We start from the raw sequence: 18,694 nt of genomic DNA on the forward strand, positions 1-18,694 counted from the left end.
TGCTGCACATATAATTGGAAATGTTTTATATTAGTCGCCAGTGGCCCTGGAAACCTCCTAACTAATAACCCCAGGCCCATGCATTTTCACATCCCAAGATCTAAATGGAGCTCAATGAGGGAAATTGATGAGAAAGCCTGACATTTAACGAGACATAAAAGCTTTTGACTATGACCTTGAGATGTGATTCGGTATTTATGATGTGAAATGATTGCCTTCTTCCAAATGGAGAAACATCTGGTCTGCGTGGAGAGGATTTTCATTTAGAAATGAGAAATTTAAAAAAAATTCACCAGAAACTATATAGAAAATCAAGTACAAGCTGCAATGGCTAAGGCAGCAGGTGAAAGTTCACAGGGCACATGAAGGTGGACCCCTACCAAGTACACAGTTGCTGTGCTCATGTGAAAGAGCATGGAGAACAAAAGCTTCTCAAGCTGCACAAACATTTGCACCCCCATGAGAGTGTGAGAAAGTGTGTTTCACGTTGTGATTGATGGGGGGGCTTTCCTGGCCAACTTTGAACTCTTAGCAGAAACTGTGGAGTGCTGTCGGGACTGTCGGCTTTTGTGTGTCAGAAACTCTATTTTATTGAAAAAGAAAAGAAAAAAGAAAGAAAGAAAGAAAGAAAGAAAGAAAGAAAGAAAGAAAGAAAGAAAGAAAGAAAGAAAGAAAAACACTTTTCTCCCTTTGTTCTCAGAGGGTACCCATAGTTTATGGGAATTAAGCAACTTAGAAGAAGATCCAAAACTTATTCAAACATCTCACAAAATACTCAGCTTTGCTCAGAAACTGACCATTGATTTCCTTCTTGCTCTTCTTTGTCCTGTTCTCTTCCTTCTGCATTATTTTCTGTTGTGGGAGGCCGTTTGTTTGTTCCCATCTGCTCAGCGCCAAAATAATCACACTGAAGCCATATTATTTGAAATACTGTTTTACCAATAGCTTAAGTGTGTTTCTGGCTAACACATATCTTAATTTAACCCAACTCCATTAATCTATGTATTGCTACAAGGCTGTGGTTTACCAGATAAAGTTCTGTTGTCCGTCTCCAGTAGGGCTACATGGCTTCTCACTAATTCCACCTTCTTTCTCCCAGCATTTAGTTTAGTTCCCCCCTCCCTCCACCTACCTTCCGATCTGCTCAGGACCAATTCTTTATTCATTCTGCTCTTTATTCATTGACCAATTAAAGCAACACATATACAGAAAGACTTCCCACATCATTTCTCCTTTCTGTTTAGATAAAAAGGAAGGCTTTAACTTTAACATAGTAAAATTACGTATAATAAAACAGGAACTACAGTTACATTATTTATATCTATTTTATATTTTATTACAACTAAGGAAAATTATAAGTATAGCTATGTATTCTTCAACCCCATCAAAAACTCCAGAAGGATATAATATTATCTAAGTTAACAGGAAATGCATCATAAGCAATTTCCAAAACTCCAAAATTGACAGAGACATCTTGCTACCTGGACAGTCACCCAAAGTTCTTCTGTATTGTTGGGACATCCAATATTCAGCCCACAGGCCCAGAGTATCCAGCAGAATTTTCCACGAATCAGGAAATTTGAAGATTTATTTTGCCTTGTAATTGCAAAGTCCACGGGTTGCTTTTTTCTGTGTACTGCAGAATGTTTGGAAGACTATTTCTTGTAATAGGAACCCCAAAGGACCATATCACCTTTAGGCAAATTCAGCAATCATTTCTCTGTGTGTCCTGATTGTCCAGTTTATATAGCATAGCATCAGGTAGTAAAGGCAAGAGCAGTTTCTTCCCAAATGACTAATCAGTGCCATAAGGAGCCTCTTTGGTGCCCATCATCCTCTTGAAGTAGTTTGGTATTGCCAGGAGCAGATATGTCTCACTGTCATGAAAAGTCCTAAGTTCTTATACATTCTAAATGCCATATTCTGAAGGTCTTTGAAAGATTTACAGAATTTCTATCTACCTGAAATATATCTCTGGACATCTAGAAAACCTAACTAACATGACTACAAGCTTGATTATTATAGATGACTATCTATTAACTATATTTAAGAAATAACTATGCATTATATTTGTAAATGAGCTATAAAAACACAATACCTTAATCAAGAGCAGAAATATACACATAACAAAATTGATCTTAAGTTCATGTTAACAAAGCAAGATCTATATCAATGCAAAGTATCCATCTCTATAGCATATCCCCCTTTAAATGTAAACAAACAATTATAAATAATATTTAGGAATTTGAGTGTAGTTCTCTCCAAATTGCTGCCTACTTTTGTTTGGGCAAAGTAATTGGGGGGGGTGTGTGTAACTATGACTTTTCAGAGGGTCTTAATCCATCAAACCACATTAGCCTGGAAGGATTCCACAGGTTCTGATCCTCTGTGGAAACAAATGAAGGACCCCTTTACCAAAAAAAAAAAAGAAAAAAAAAAACTTTAGACCCAAATTTTGAAGACAAGATACCTTTAAAGTATATATGCTGGATACTTAGCTCCTTCGCAGTCAAAAAGTTAAAAACGGACCCACAATAATATACATAATTCAGACTCTCTGTGTATATTCCATCTTTACAAGGCTTATTTTCTTTATTCCTTTTATCTATGACTGTCTGTACTCTGTTTTGCTAAAGACTTTGTTTTATTTTTTAGAACAATTTACTTCCTTTTATAACTCTCTATACTCTTTTTCTTCTCTCTCCCAAGCCTACATACATTTATCCAACACTATGACCCATTTAGAGGTTTTTTTGTTTGTTTTTGTTTTTTAATCTGAATCTGTCTTTATTGTGTATCTGTAATCCTTTTCTGTCCCGGACTGCTTCTTAAAATGCTAAGCAACATTACTAGAATTAAGGGTGCTTTGCCTTTTGGCTCTGCCCGGTCTGACATGGCAGAGGTCCATTCATTGCCTCTGAGACTGCCAAGTGGGAGTCTTCTTCACCACCTCAATCAATTGGCCCATGCTGTCAACAAGTAACTTGCAGTGTGCTGCTCACAAACCCCATTTAAACCATCTCCATTAATCTGTGTATTGCCATGAGGCTGTGGCTTCCCAGGTAAAGTTCAGCATCTGTCTCCAGCAGGGCTACATGGCTTCTCACTGACTCCACCTACTTTCCTCCCAACACTCAGTTTAGTCCCCCCACCTGCCTACCTCTGTTCTGACCTGTGCAGGCCCAAGACAGTTTATTTATTAACCAATGAAAGCAACACATATACATAAGGACTTCCCACACCAATCTTTCCTCCTTCCTTCCTCCTTGTTTTTCTCCTTCTTCTCCTGATTATCTTCCTTGTAGTTAGGGATGACATAGTCTGAACTACTTAGTAATGTACATGTGATTAAATATGCAGATATTGACAAGACATTTTGCTTTGTTTTTGAGATAGAGACTCAATATGTTGTCATACCTGGTCTTGAATTTGCAGAGATCTTCCTGCCTCTTCCTCACAAACACTGTTCATGAAAAGCCTTTTATTCTAGTATGCTACTTAAAATAAAAGTTAATGAAATGAAGGCAAGTCTAGAGTATATAAAATACACTGAATTGAAGGTGGTTGAATTCTACATGATGAAGAATTTTCCAGTTAAACAAGAGGTCTTGAGAACTACACTGAAGTTGTATGATCCAAAGAACATGAGTTTTTTTCCCTTTAATAAAAACTGAGATTCTATGTCAGCTAAGTTAAATATAATTAAAGATGTGAAACAGTAAAATCGTTCCTGTACAAGAGGTCAAGCCAGTCAAAATCCCAGCATGGAAGGGGAAGAGTTATGAAGTCCTACCCCTTTGAGAGGAGCTATTGGGAATCAGTGAGCTATTGGGAGTTCTAAAGGAGCTATGGGATAAAAAAGTCAGTTTTCCTCAGGGGTACCTGGTTGTCTACCCATGGCCCTACACCCACACATTTATTGGTGGTACTAAGTAGAGGCAGTAGGTTAAAAAAAAAGCACAAGAAAAGAATGAGAGGAAAAAGTCATGAGTGGGTGGATATGAGTGGAAATATGCCTGGATATGCACCAAATTTTCATTTTCATGCTTGGGTAAAATTTTCAAATATTAAGAAAGGTAGTTTTTTTTAAATATGCATATATGTACTTCTCAAATATACTAAACAAATCTCAAAGCAAATAGGAAAACTGTTAAAATTTATACATGAAAGATGATTCTAAAGCACATGGCAGTAATAAATAAATAAATATACATATATATGTATATGTATATATATATATATATACACACATATTGCTCTGAGAAAAACTCAAACTAAGGCATGATAGCTGCTCTTTTTACTTTAATATTTTATTTTTTTCTTGTTTTTTTTTTTGAGACAGGCTTTCTCTGTAGAGCCATAGCTATTCTGGAACTCATTCTGTAGACCAGGCTGGCCCCAAACTCATAGAGATCTCCCTACCTCAGCCTCTGAAGTGCTGGGCTAAAGGTTTATGCTACTACCACCAAGCTTGAGTTCATAGTCTATATTTTGGGTGTGTGTGTGTGTGTGTGTGTGTGTGTGTGTGTGTGTGTATGTGTTCAGAAACAAATCATTTCTATTTTAAATACTAGCTATGTAAACTCTACAATTTTCAGGGAAGCCTTCTCTCATCTTATCTATGCCAGCCATACATACATACATGCATACTCATTCTGAATTTCTGAATGTATTTTGAAAATACTCTTTCTACAAGGCAGCTACAGTTTGATTAGAAAATAATGACATCCTTTTACTGAAGATTCACGAATATTTGGCTTTATTTACATATTCTAGATAAAAATGCCAATTTCTTTTTCTTAAATTTGTTAGGGAGAGTTATTTCATCTGATAAAATTAAGTAAAGAATAAATAATATTATAATAATAACAATAATCTATTTGGGGGTTAGTTTAATATTTATATTTCTCTTTTTAATTTCATATATTTTAAAACATTATATATATAAAACTCCATCCCAATAATTTATCAAATGCCATATACATTTTATTATAATGTTATAGTTTATTTTTACTTAATATAATTTGAAAAATATCAATGATATTCTTGGGAGGATTGATTTACTTCAGTAGGATAAATAAATTCATATTCACTTGATAGTTGGCATAAATATTTGCCAGTGATTCTTATGCTAGTCTGTGAGTGTTCAAATCCTGGTTGTATGCTTGAATGGGTAGTGGTGTCATTCCAAACAATTCTCAGTGGTTGAAATGAAAATATGTCAGCAATAATATTTCTGTCTCACAAGGCCATGTATATACTGTTTTGAGGATAAACTGAGTAACGTTTTGCCAAATAGCAAGTTCAATAGTGTCACTTTGTCAAGCACACATCATTCATCGTGTTCATCAGCATCATTTTTGTATTTATGAGAAATCCATACTGATGGACATCAGGGTATTTTTAAACCTTTTCCCCCATAACATTTACTCTCAGCTGATCTTGTTTCTATACATTCTTTACCCAATGTATTTGTCTCCTCCAAACTCACTAATAGTGCATATTATTAAAATTTTAGCCTTTATCAATTGAATAGATGAAAAATGATGCCTTAGCAATCTCTTGCCAATAGAAACCGTATGTTTTAATGCTAAAAAAAAAACATTTTTGTTTTATGTACTTTAAATTCACGTACTCTTAAATTGAATTCCAACTACAAAAAAAAAGCAAAGGAGACAATGTTTAAATAAATTCTTTATCTCATACGTAACATAAAGAAAATATTTTACACATGTTCCTGTCATATATTCCTTGCTTCAGAAAGAAACCTAAACTTGAAGGTCAGTGTTCTCATCCTTTAGGTACAAACATTTCTTCTTTTTACTTTGAGTTACATCAACTTTCCCAAAGTCACAGAGTAAATATATGGAATACATTTAGAGAGGGAACATATCATTACATTTTTATCTATTTTACTTATGTCTATGTATATGTCCCTCTTCCCTGCATATTGCTTAACTCTAAAATTATAGAACAGTTGTGTCTAAACGTAATTAATATTCTGGTGCTTTACATTAGAATTTGCAAATGATCACCCTCTAATATTTAAGCAATCTAATATTAATACCTTAGCTGCAGAGCTATAAGGATGGAATTGCATATCATACCAAGATATCAGTTCTAGACCTACCATTCAGATGGTGTGGGAGTCTTTCTCCAACCCAGACAGATAGACCTCTGTTCCTGCACCTTCAGAGATACAGTGCATTCACACACTACTACATTTCAGACAATTCTAGATGTTCAATGTTTATGCAGGTTTTTAAAACATACCCCTCCCCTGACATTTTCTGATACAGGTTCTATATTCACAAAATAAATCACAATTTCCCTTTCCATCACAGATGATAAACCTTCAAATGTTCCAAAAAAAAAAACAGCCTTTAAAGTCTTCTCTTTTTAAGGTTAAGTCCTTGTGTTACCTTTCTAAACCCCTGTTCAGCTCTTGGAGCCATCAGCATCCCGGTCACACCTCTTTGGATGAACTCTAATTTGTCAACTACCCTCTTAAATGGTGGTGTCAGGAACTGATCACAGGGTGCCGGATGTGGTCTGACTAGCTATGAGGGCAGGTGCACCTTTGCTTCCTTAAGCCTGTGTATTTGCTGTCCTTTTAATTCAAGGATTATATGGCTTATCCACAGATCATAACATACTGCAGATATATTTATAACTTATAAAGTATGTATTGGGTGCTGAGATTTACATTATTATCCTACCACATAGAAAATGCCAAAACAGAAGACCATAAAGTTGGTTTATATGTGTGAATGTCTAAATGACTTAAATATTGATTCCCCCTCCTTTAACTGCCAATCAAACTTCCTAAATGGTAAAGGTTCCTTCTTTTAAGACTAATGCATTCATGGTTTGCCAGTCAGCAGTACAGTGGGCATAAGTAAGCTTACGTCACTGAAATGCTAACGTGGATATATTTGCTTAGATTTGCTTTTAGGACTTAAAAGAATAGAGAAACCAATAGAGACATGTTTTAAAAAAACAACTGAAAACTATCTCTAGGATAGCCCCACTTTATTTTGTTCTTTATGTTCTCTCCATATATAATACTTTGAAATGATAGATGGTTATGAATGCTATTAAAATTCAGCAGATATTTATGCAGGGTCTACTGTCTGTGAAATGCTTTAGCACAGCACCACAGGGAAACATTAAGACATGTGTAAGAGCTGAGTCCTCCATCACTATGATCTCCCAGAAATCCTGAGAACTTTTTTTTCTTTTTAAGAAAGTATTTAGAATCATGAAATAAATATTTCTGCCATTAGGGCTTAATTGAGGGCTCTTTGTAGAATTTTAATTTGGAAGATGATACTTAGTCCAATGATATGGCTAAAAACTTTCATTTACAATGTACACTGTGCCAAGTGAAGGACTACGTGTGTATGCTCTCATTTTACTATTAAAATGAGCTTTTAAAAAATGAACAATTCAGGTCATTTAACAACCTCTGGAAGCATAAAAAACTTCCCCAAGAATTACACATCACATAAAGGCAGAGTCTGATTCCCAAACTAGGATGTTAAAGATTCAGGAATGAGCTTCATATTTCTGTGATTTATATAAGATGCTCATATTAATAGACATATTAGAACACTGACACAAGTTCTTCCATTTATTCTGGAAGAAGATACTTAGATGTCTTTTATTGGCCTGTTGATTCTTCTCTTGAGTATGACTTAGTACCCTCTGAACCTCTAAGATTTTTATCTTCTGAAATTCACAACCAACTTCTACTGCCCCAATAAAGAATCACCAGCAGCATTCATAAATGAGAGAGAAGAGGAAATAAGATAGTAGCAGATCAGTAACATTTAGAATCCAAGCAAAATACTGTGTCTAGTAGTCTCACTTCTGCTTTTGCAAAAATATTTAGATAGATAGATGATAGATAGATAGATAGATAGATAGATAGATAGATAGATAGATAGATAGATAGATGATAGATAGATGTACTAACTGATCTTTCTAAACATCCTTCACCTGAATATTGTAAACCAAAATTAACTGAACAAACATGATAGACTTTGCTCAAGGTCACCAAAGGTGCAAACAACAGGAGAGAGAAAAACTTTTTCTTCACTCTTGTTTGTCTCTGGTAATAAAGTAAGGGATAGCTTGATGGTAGCCACAACTTATCAAAGGTAATAAATATCCTTAAGAGACGAAATTCCCTAGACAGTGAGAGATTAAAATTCTCTATTAAAAGAGAATAGCAATGCTTCTCTCTCTCTCTCTCTCTCTCTCTCTCTCTCTCTCTCTCTCTCTCTCTCTCTCTCTCTCTCTCTCCTTTCCATAACATTTTTAAAGGATTGTGTATCTTGTTATTACTCATTTGCAATTCATGTTACAGTAAGCCTATTTATTTTAACTTAATGGAACTTGTATTAAAATGAGCCTTGTTGTTTGAACCAGAGTCAATGTTGTGTGTGTCATGAGCACACAGTTATAATATTCTTGGCAAAGTTCTTGAAAACAATTTAAGCCCTAGACAGAAAAAAACCTAAATATGTATATATAAAACTATATTTTGTGGTTTATTTGATTAGATAGATGTTTAATTATGTGCTACACGTATTTTGTACAGGATTTTTGCATATAATTAATCTAGCTCATAGCAAGATTGTCAGTGGAATGTTTCATCCAAACTTAAGTAGATGGAAAGTGAACAGCTGTTGCAAAGACCTTGTTTTGAGTCTGAGCCACAGAACAGCTTTGTGAATTTGGCTGCTATGCTTGCATTTGTTGAGATTCTACTTGTTCAGTATCAGTGTGTGTCACAAAATAGCAATAGTTCTCTAAATCAGGGAACTTGACTAGAAGAGCAAGTATTAACTTTACTATACAGGATGCTTTTTGTCTTTCAATCTATTGTTCATCTACTATGCAGTGTACAAGTAATATGTTTGTAGGTCATTGTTATTTTCAAGAGACCTCAATTGGGTCTATATATAAGGAAAAGAAAAACTAACCTGTTTGCTGTACACTAAAATGGAATATGATATAGATGCCCCATTTGGGGTTGAATATTCTATAGTTTCTTTCTCTATGTTTTGATGAGCTGTGGGTCTCAGTGTTAGCTACCATCTACTGGGAATGGGGAGAGCCTTCTCTGATGAGGTTTGGGAGTTGCACTAACCTATCAGTATAGAGATAGGTCAATAGGACTTGCTTTAACCCTATGTCTGTAATTTTAGTGGATTCTACCATATGGCCCATGACCTATCCAGTCTCATGTTCTTAGCCCAGATAATGGATCCAGGTATGGACCCACCTTATTAAATGGTCTTAAATACAATCAGAAAGCGATTAGTCAGGCACCTGATAGATGGTTAGTATTTATAATATACAGAGAACTAAAAACACCAAGATAATGAAAAAGGGCATCTCAATTAAAAATGGGAGCAAAGAACTAAATACAAAGCTCTCAAAAGACAAAATGAAAATAGCCGGAAAAAGCTTAAGGATATTCAGCATTTTTTTTTTCTTGTTTTGTTTTGTTTTTCAAGACAGGGTTTCTCTGTAGCTTTGGAGCCTGTCCTGGAACTCACTTTGTAAACTAGGCTGGCCTTGAACTGACAGAGATGAACCTGCCTCTGTCTCTCAAGTGTTGGGATTAAAGGTGTGCACCATCACACCCAGCTCAGCACTTCTTTTTATGTATGTGTATGTTTTATGAAATTTTTTACACTTTAAAAGGTCCTTAATGTCAATTATCCCTACCTGCTCCTCCTCCTCTACCACATCTCATTAGCTCTTCCTGTTGCATTAATCCCCCCTTTATATCACTCCATTCTATCTCCCCTCCCTTGAAAGCCCACTTTACTCCCCACAGTCTCTTCCTATTTTTATAACCGTTATGGGTATTCCAAATCAATAACACTCATCTGAAGGCTCGAAGCTAACAGCCACATAAGGGAGAAAAGAGATGATATTTGTTTTCTTATGCCTGGGTTACTTCACTCAGAGTGATCATTTCCGGTTTCATGCATCCACCTACCAGTTTTAAGATTTTATTTTTCATAAGAGCAGAATAATGTTTACAGAGTGTTAGATAGCTATTTGGGAGATATTGTGCAGAGCAGCAATGAGCATGTAGGAGCCAGCATCTCTATAGTAGGACATAAGTGCTTTGGGTAGATGCCCAAAAGTAGTATAGATGGACCATGTGGTAGATCTATTTCTAGCTTTGTGAGGCCTTTTAGAACTATACACATGTCCTAAAAAATATAAGTGCACATACATAAAAGAATTTAAATGGAGTTACCATATGACAGGGGAACATTTTTCCTACCAGACATTGTAGGTTGGAAATAAAACCTCCAGGATGGGGACATCTTTTTGAGTTGATGGCCAGTGGGGTCCTAAATACCCCTAATCGCTACAGGATATTGCCATTTCTCTTAGTTATCACCCTGAACTCGATGGTAAGACTCTTTTGCTAAAGATACAATAGCTTGAATCATAAACCATGAAGAAATCAAGTTGGTACTGACTTGGACCATGCCCTCTGGCTAGCATTCATAGTTTTAGAAAGATGCTATGTAGGCAACCAGAAGGGGAAGCTAATCATCACTCTTACCTAGCTTAAAGCTCCACGATGCATAACAATGCCTGGAAATGCCCTTGGCACAGCCATGGCATGAATGCTACAAAGCATCCAGCCTGCTTCTTACAGAAACTCTATACTATGAGGTCTCTTGCCTCCTAAACCAATATTTCTCGACTGTATTATCTCTTTTTGGCAACCTCAGTTCCTAGTCAATTTCCTATATGCTAAAAGGGCACATGTTATTAAGTTTTTTCTGTTATTTTCTACGTCTTCTATAACATAATACTGCCTGATTTTGTTCTAATACATTACAATCTCTGAAAAAGCAGTGTGTCTACTTCAGAATCATAAATGTGTGAAAGACCACATTGGGACCTTGCAACTCCATGAACATACTGAATACATACATTGTAAATACTTGTCTAGGAGGAAGGAATAACTTTTCAGAATTTTAGTCTCTAAGTCTTGAGAATGTAGAAAGATGAAACCCTTATACTGTCTGTGGTACTAAATGGAAACTTACAGCTATGTTTAATTTATCTGGCTCATTATTACAAAACCTTTTGCTCATTTCATTTTTAGTATATTCTTCTTGAAATATTTGCTCTGGTAAGCAGAAGCAAATATTAGGTTTTACACTCCATTTACTGGGATAACAGTGATGATCATCTGACATCAGAAAGCCAAATATCCCCTGCTTGTTCCCAGAGAAGAATTTGCTCTCCGGGTGTGCAATGTCCTCGTAGGGTGCCGCACCCCACACTTCCTCAGTTCACATTCCTTTAAACTTAGTAGAACACACATAAGCACAACGCTGTACCCAATACTTTGTTGGTAAAGCCAATTACATCCAGCGATTTTCCTCTCATGAGTGGAAAGTTTTCCTGCCCCATTTAACCATGTTATTATGCTAGACAAGAGTCCCATATTGCATGAAGCAACAATGTTACTTACAAACAAGCTGTTTCTTTCCAACCAAGGTAGAATTAAAGCAAATGCTCATGGGAAAGAGCTATTATTTTCTTAGTGGTGTGAAAATGAGGCCTGGAGCACATAGGATTTAATCCTGAACTACATCCTGAAATAGAACGGTGTTTTGCCCTCCAATAGGAAATTCTTTCTCCACTTGGTCGCTGAATCTCCCCATGGAAAAATTTTCTGAATAAATAACCAAGAAAAAATAGTAAAAAGCTAAGTCAATAGGAAATCTCACAGAATGACCTATTCTCAAGAAATTTACTTTTTTCCCTAGAATTGAAAAGGCATACAACATTCACATCTTATAGGGACAGTATAATGCACCAAGTAATTACAATATTCATATCCAAGTGAACTGAAGGTGTCTTACTCCTCCCTGTGGAAAGCCCCATTTTCTCTAGCCAATATAATGATTTCAAGGGAGTTAATAAATCATAGGAGTAAATTAGATGTTCTATTGACTTATGCAAGGCTTAATAAAATGATGAAAATGAATGTTTTCCCCTAAATTAACTTAAAGTCCCAAAGATGAAATTTATAAATGGGTTTTAGAAAGCTCAAAATTATGGAAAATTAATTACATATAGCACACATTTTTCCACAAATATTATGTCTTCTTGAGCTATTCAGTGAATGCTAATGGTTGGGTTTGGGGATTCCAGAAAGGGACAACTGTCACCTTTCTAGAATCCTTCAGTTCTAGTACTCATGATTTTTTTAAAAGATTTTTTTACTACACTTAAAAATGATTAAAAATGGTTTTCCTTGGTCTTTTGGCTGTTGAAATGTTAACCAGGCAAGTATTTGCGCTAACAGAAAACTACAAAGATTCTATCAGGAAATTACTAGCATGACCATTCTAATATAAAAAATGTGTAATAATGTAAAAACAATATTGTACTAGGTTACTGTATTAAAATGCAGCATTTTCCTTGATTCAGTTATGGAACTTGAAAAAAATGATCAAGCTTCACTCCTAGAAAGATTCAGGCAAGGACATAAAATTTGGGTATATTGAATATTTAGTATGCAACTCTGGGTTCAGTGTATCATCCCTACATTCCAGTGCTAAAGTCCTAATTCCCATTAGCTCACACTATACCTATGTTCCAAACTGGGATCTCAAATGGCTACCTCCTGTATATCTTTATTAATTTAGAAAACACTAAATAATTCCATTTTCTTTGAGATATGAATAAATATCAGTTGCAGCCTTTTTAGCCTCTTACTGATGTCTTGCTGATTTGAACAAGCAGGCTACGTGAAATGTTGGGAGCCAAAACCGTGGTATATAGATTCATCCCCCATTACTTATAATAATGCCAAATGCTATTGTCCAGGCAGATAAGTATTATTTTATATATGAAAAGACATTAGAGTAGCACATTACTCAGAGGAGCAGGGGCATAAATGTTTTCTAAATTTCAGTCCCTCCAGAGCATCATGTAATGAGCTCTTCTAAGCCAATGCTGAGCTGCAATGTAAAATCCTGTTTAATGAGCCATAGCAAGCTCTGCGTGGCCCCTGTGGGACAACTCGAAGGGATCCAGGCTCTTCCTCCTCCATCCTTTGCCTTCCTGGGAAGTACCTTCTGGTCAAGGTCTGCCAGGAAAGGACACACAGAGAGCCCAGGTCAGGGATGCTGGGGCTTCGCTTGTCAGTACAAAGTGAACAGCAGAATACAAATCATCAGCCTTGTTCTAGTGATGCCTTTGTTTACAGTGCCAGGATAGAATGTTTAAGGGCCTGCCACATTTACATTGAATATGTCACTCACAGATCTAGTTTTGATTCCTGTCCTATAAAACGATCTTGTGTTCTACAAGAAAAATATATTCTACAAGGTTAACGTCAATGTCAGAAAAATTCAAGCATCAAGCATATGTTAGAAGAAATGAAGTTTGCTTAATGAGGAAGGGGTAATAACATTTATCCATACAAGCTTACTTGATTACATGGGCAAAAGTAGACCTTCTCAGGTAGTCCTGATTGAATTTACATGTAAATTTTGCAGCTAACCTTTATTTTTGTTTTGACTAATAATGTTTCTCAGCTTAGCTCATGGTCTATGCAAAGTGCCTTTCAAACGGAAGGATGTCTTTGCTGGTTGTATTCAGAGCTACAGAACGACAGTAACTGCAGAGATGGATAGAAACTGTCTAGTTTGGCACTGATCCTTCTGTTTGGGATCAGCTATGGACTGAGAAGATGACAGGGAAATCTGTGTTTGATTTCATAGAACCAATCCTATTCTATCAAGCCTACATTCCTGGGAAAATAACCCATGAATTTATATTTATCTCGAGTTAGCTCTTGATGGGCCAAGGTTCATATAAAGGTTACTCCTACAGAAATGTCTGTTGTCTCTAGTCTGCACTCTGGCGATTGCTGCTTCTTCCAAATATTGCCCTCTAGAACAATAAAAGGGTTTTAAAATAGTACATAAAAGACGATTCGATAAACCACCTTCTATGCTGAAATGATTATGTGTCTCTTCTCTTCCAGCTCCCAGCTGTAGGAGGACAATTGACATTTACCATCTCATATGACCTCGAAGAAGCAGAAGAGGATGCAGAAAAAGTTGTTCAGCTGATGACTATCTTAGAGGTGAGATAATAAACATGTCACTGTGCAACCACATGATATCGCCCTGTCACCTGAGGCCACTCACACTGCTTTTAATTGATTGACAGATGCTGATTTACATACTATGAAAGACAATACACCTCAGCAGTTTTCTGCCATGCCCACATTTCAATCTGATACATGCCAAGAAAATCCAGAATGGGTTCTGATGACAAAGTAAACCACTTAGACACATTTTGAAACTTAAATTTAAAATATGACCATATTTCTGCACTTATAAGGTTTCAAAATGCATGTGTTTAGGTCAATACTAATTTATGTAATTCATTATATTATAGATTTTTGGTTTTCTGTTTTGTTTACATATTCAAAGGGAAGGGGGCAAAGTAATTTGTTGAGCTGTTGGTAACTCTTGACTTGAAGATCTTACTTTAGGAAGAAAATATGCAAGAGAAACTGCCTCTGGGAACTGGAAGGCTATGTATAATTCCAAATGATGGGTGCAGTAATATTCTTAGAGCCCTGTCTTACTTTCTCGTACTGCCATGAGGGATACTCCTCCAGTATTTCCATACATACCCCTAGGTGCACACCTGTATATGTGTTAGTGGTTCCAAACAGAAGATGCTGACTGTGCTGTAGGCTCTGTTACTGCCCCAAGTCTTCCTTGCTTAGGGGTCAGTGGCAGAATGACAAGATTACTCATGCAGAATGAATTTCCTCCAGAATCAAATGAAGTGGTTTAGACTTCACATAAACATAAAACTGCATGTGTATCTTGGGATTCCTTGAAGATAAAAGGAGCTCTCTTAAGCATGAAGGTTGAAAGATGATGTACCATTAGAACGTTAAATAAGAAGGATGACTTGAATGTCCTAAGTAAACTGCAATGATTCTTATGACGGTCTTTTCCTATTTTGAACATCAGTGTGCAGATCTTTCCTTATATGGAAGTCAGAAATATTTTAGCTTATATATTAATGAAATGTCCTTGCCTGATACACTGCAGTTCTTATCTCTGCCATAAACACATGATATTTTCATGCTTGGATGAAATCAAATTGTTCGCAACAGCATATATATGTGATACCTATTATTTTAGTTAATGGAGAAGGCAAGTTCATGCAAAACTCACAGTGGTAGACTTTGTAGTATATGAGATGAAGGTTGGTCTTTACCTTTCTTTGTCTTTGATTCATGTACACCAGAAAAATGCTAAATCATGGGGAGGGCAACCTTAAGTTAAAACCCTCCTGAGGAAGAACTGGAGTAGAGAATCCAAATTCAGATAACCTTTAGAAATTTCGTATCTTTCATGCAATTTTACCTATACATCCTTTCTTTACCCCCTCCCCGCACCCTGCTTTAGGGAAATAACTTGAGAATCAGCACAGCCTTTAAGGAGGTGTATTTAGATCCAACTGAAGAACACACCGAGGAGTTACCACTCAAAGAAGACTCCTTTACCATACATGGAACAAACTTACCAGTCAGTAGAAAAGATTTTATGACTGTGCTTGCAAACTTGGAGAGCATCCTCATGCAAATCACATACAATTTAGGGATGGATGCCATCTTCAGGTAAGATCTAGAATTCCATCTCGCAGTGTTCACATGTGTATCTGGGGCAAACAAAAGTGTGCCAGAAAAGTACATTTGAAACGGTCTAGTTTTGTGCCTTTAAGTTAAAGATAAGCATAGGTTTTGGTTTCTGGAAGGTAATCACATGAAACCTTTAAAATTTAAATATTGGACTTTTAACACTGCTGAATCCTCTGCAGTTTTGATAGAGCATGTGATAATGACTTTCTATTGAGAAACAAAAAGACAGTTTCGTTTATGGCAGTTCAGATGGTGAAATACTGAAGATAGAAGATTACAAGCTACTCATATTTAAAAACTGGTTTATAAAATATTTTCTTCTGTTCATCAATTAACTGGCATCTAGATTGTAATAAGAAATACAGGCTTATTCATTTACATAATTAGACACCCCTTTATACAACACTGTGGCACTATTATAAACACATGGTTTAAAGGAAAGAGTGGGAGATTTTGGAGGTCAAATAAGCTCTGTTGATCTTGGCAAGTGATTGGTATTTGTGGCATCTTGATGTTTAAGTATAATATGCCCATAATAGCATATTTTGCATCCCATTTTAACCAAATGTAGTTAAAATGATAAACTGCTTTAATGTGGATATATTCAAAGGCTAGTTCCTTCTTTTTCTCCATATATTATGGATAAAGAGAAAACCCTGACTTGAGCCAAATTTGATCATAGAAGTCTAATGAGAAGCTCCTAAGTGTATTATTTTAGAAACAGTGACATTTTGTCTGATAAAATTATTATTTCAGATATATTGGAATATGCTTTTCCTCCTTTTTTAAAAATCCAGATATTAGCACAAGATATTATTGCATATTGATTCTCAAGGAGACTAAGCTAGAAGATCAGGTTTGATGCCACAGTGACAACTGGTATGACTTTATTCAGAGCAATATCCTGCCCCAGATTCTTCAGTTGTAGACTGTAACCCTGTTATTTGCTTGTGCTGCCGAGTTTGTCTTTGGCTTGTAATATTTCAGCAAAGTACAATCATCATTACCATTTCCCAAAGGAGGGAGCTGCAGGTTCATAAACAAAACCGTTGCCAAACAATATGCCTCTTTTGCATAGGCAATTCTGCTAGAAGCTGGGTTAAAGTGCTATAAAGGCGAGATGCAGCACTTAGGAATTAATTATGTTTTTTTGTCTCCCGTTTAGTAAATAGAGATTGTCATGATGTTTAAACAGTATAATGAAATGAGTCCTCCAGCTTTGAAAGTGAATGACAACCAAATTGACAAAGAGTAGCTGGAGGGCTTATTTATTTTTGTCGCATTGCTTCTCGGGCTACTTAATTCGAAGACACCCTCCTGATTTATGCCAGCCAGTTTCAAAGTCTACCCATCTTAAAGTCATTGGTTTCATTTAAATCCGACTGGCATTTTCTCTGAACTTATGAACGTGGTCATGAAGTGTGACTATGTGAGCTGACTTAGAAGCTCTCCAAGAGGGTGACTGCTCTTTGCCAACCCTATTAATGAAACATTGTGGACCAAGAAGTGGGGCCAATGTCAGATATAAGCTCAAACCTATTGTAGGAGAGCCGAAAGTCACCATGAATCCTGAATCAGCTAGCTTGCGATATTTTGTTTATCTCTGATCAACTAGTAAATTGAGTCTTATTTGTAAAACATTGCTTGAATTGATTTTGACTTGTCTTGCACAGTAGGCTCCTGAGGTGGTAGACTGCCTGTGTGCAAGCACAAGGAAATTGGAGCATCACAATAGCACTTCATATTTAGACTCACTGAAGGGTAGTTATCTCAGCAAAATGGGCTTAGATTTTCCCAGTTGCACGGTTAGGTGGAATTGGATAGAAAACTGAGCTGTAGGTCAAGGATTTTGACTTCCGTTTCCAACACAGCTATTTAATAGTTGTAAACATGAATATGGCTTTGACCTCTTCGTACCTCAGTCACTTCATTTCTGAAATAAGGAAGACAATTGCCTCGCCAACTTCAAAAGGTCACTTTGGGAATGGAATTAGAGAATTGCTGAAACATTTTTTTCTAACAGAAAATCACCTCACAAATATGAAGTATTTACATCTGACTTGTCTTCTCATTCCATGTGGTTATACTGTCTCTAAACATCATTTAGGCTTGGAGACGTCTAGAGTATGTTATACTCTGCTATTTCCACAATGGTGAGAGTGCTTTCTGCCATGCTTATCCAGAATTTCAAAAGACTCACTTAGTATAGCCAATTGATATCCTATTTATGATTGTATTTAGTATAATGAGGAGAAAAACATAACTATGCATCACTTTTTTAAAGAAGCTAACATAAGGGCACGGAACAGTAGGTAAAGGGTGTGGAACAAAAGCTATCAGGACCACAGTTTGGATACCTAACATCCACATAAGTGCCAGGTGGACTGGATGAGTTTCCTTAAGAGGTAGAGCTGGAATGGTCCTTAAAACAAGCGAGACTAGCAAAATTGATGACATGGAGGTTTAATTGAGAGACCTTGGCTCAGTATATGAAGTGTCTATATGCCCAGGAAGACATCTAATATCAGCTTTTGATCATACATGTATACTCATTCACACATATATTTATATGTACATCCATACACCCATAAATAAAGAAAAATGTAAGACAAATCAAGCTACTTCCATATTATATATGTATATAATAAATTCTTTGAATCTTGGCTTTAGTAATATCCTTGACCATTAACTTAAGCAAAATATTTCCTAAGTACCTATAGGACACAGAACTCTTCACAAATTGTCTTCTTTTTGGTCCTATGATAGATGTTGTTAGAGTTCGCCAAATTCTACTTCTTTGGGTGTATCAAATTTTCTTGACTCCTGAGAGCAGATGAAGTGGTTTATCAACGTAATGTGAACCAAAGTAATGACCATCTTTCTGGAAAAGGAACATTAAACTGCCAGTGTGAGACTTCCTAGAGTTTATTCAGCAACCAGAAGATAAACAACCTGGAA

At 36.1% G+C, this 18,694-nt stretch overlaps 1 protein-coding gene across 3 annotated transcripts in view; it reads left to right on the top strand.

The window, feature by feature from the left end:
- The window catches only part of Lama2 (laminin subunit alpha 2), a 579,970-nt gene that overhangs the window by 314,772 nt on the left and 246,504 nt on the right, over positions 1-18,694 (top strand). For all 3 annotated transcript variants that reach the window (XM_075946853.1, XM_075946864.1, XM_075946871.1), the window contains exons 13-14: positions 14,054-14,155; positions 15,504-15,715. In XM_075946853.1, the coding sequence (XP_075802968.1) occupies positions 14,054-14,155; positions 15,504-15,715 (314 nt within the window). The remainder of the gene's footprint in view (positions 1-14,053; positions 14,156-15,503; positions 15,716-18,694) is intronic.

The sequence above is a fragment of the Microtus pennsylvanicus genome, chromosome 1 (genome assembly GCF_037038515.1).
Source record: "Microtus pennsylvanicus isolate mMicPen1 chromosome 1, mMicPen1.hap1, whole genome shotgun sequence".
Classification (NCBI taxonomy): domain Eukaryota; kingdom Metazoa; phylum Chordata; class Mammalia; order Rodentia; family Cricetidae; genus Microtus; species Microtus pennsylvanicus.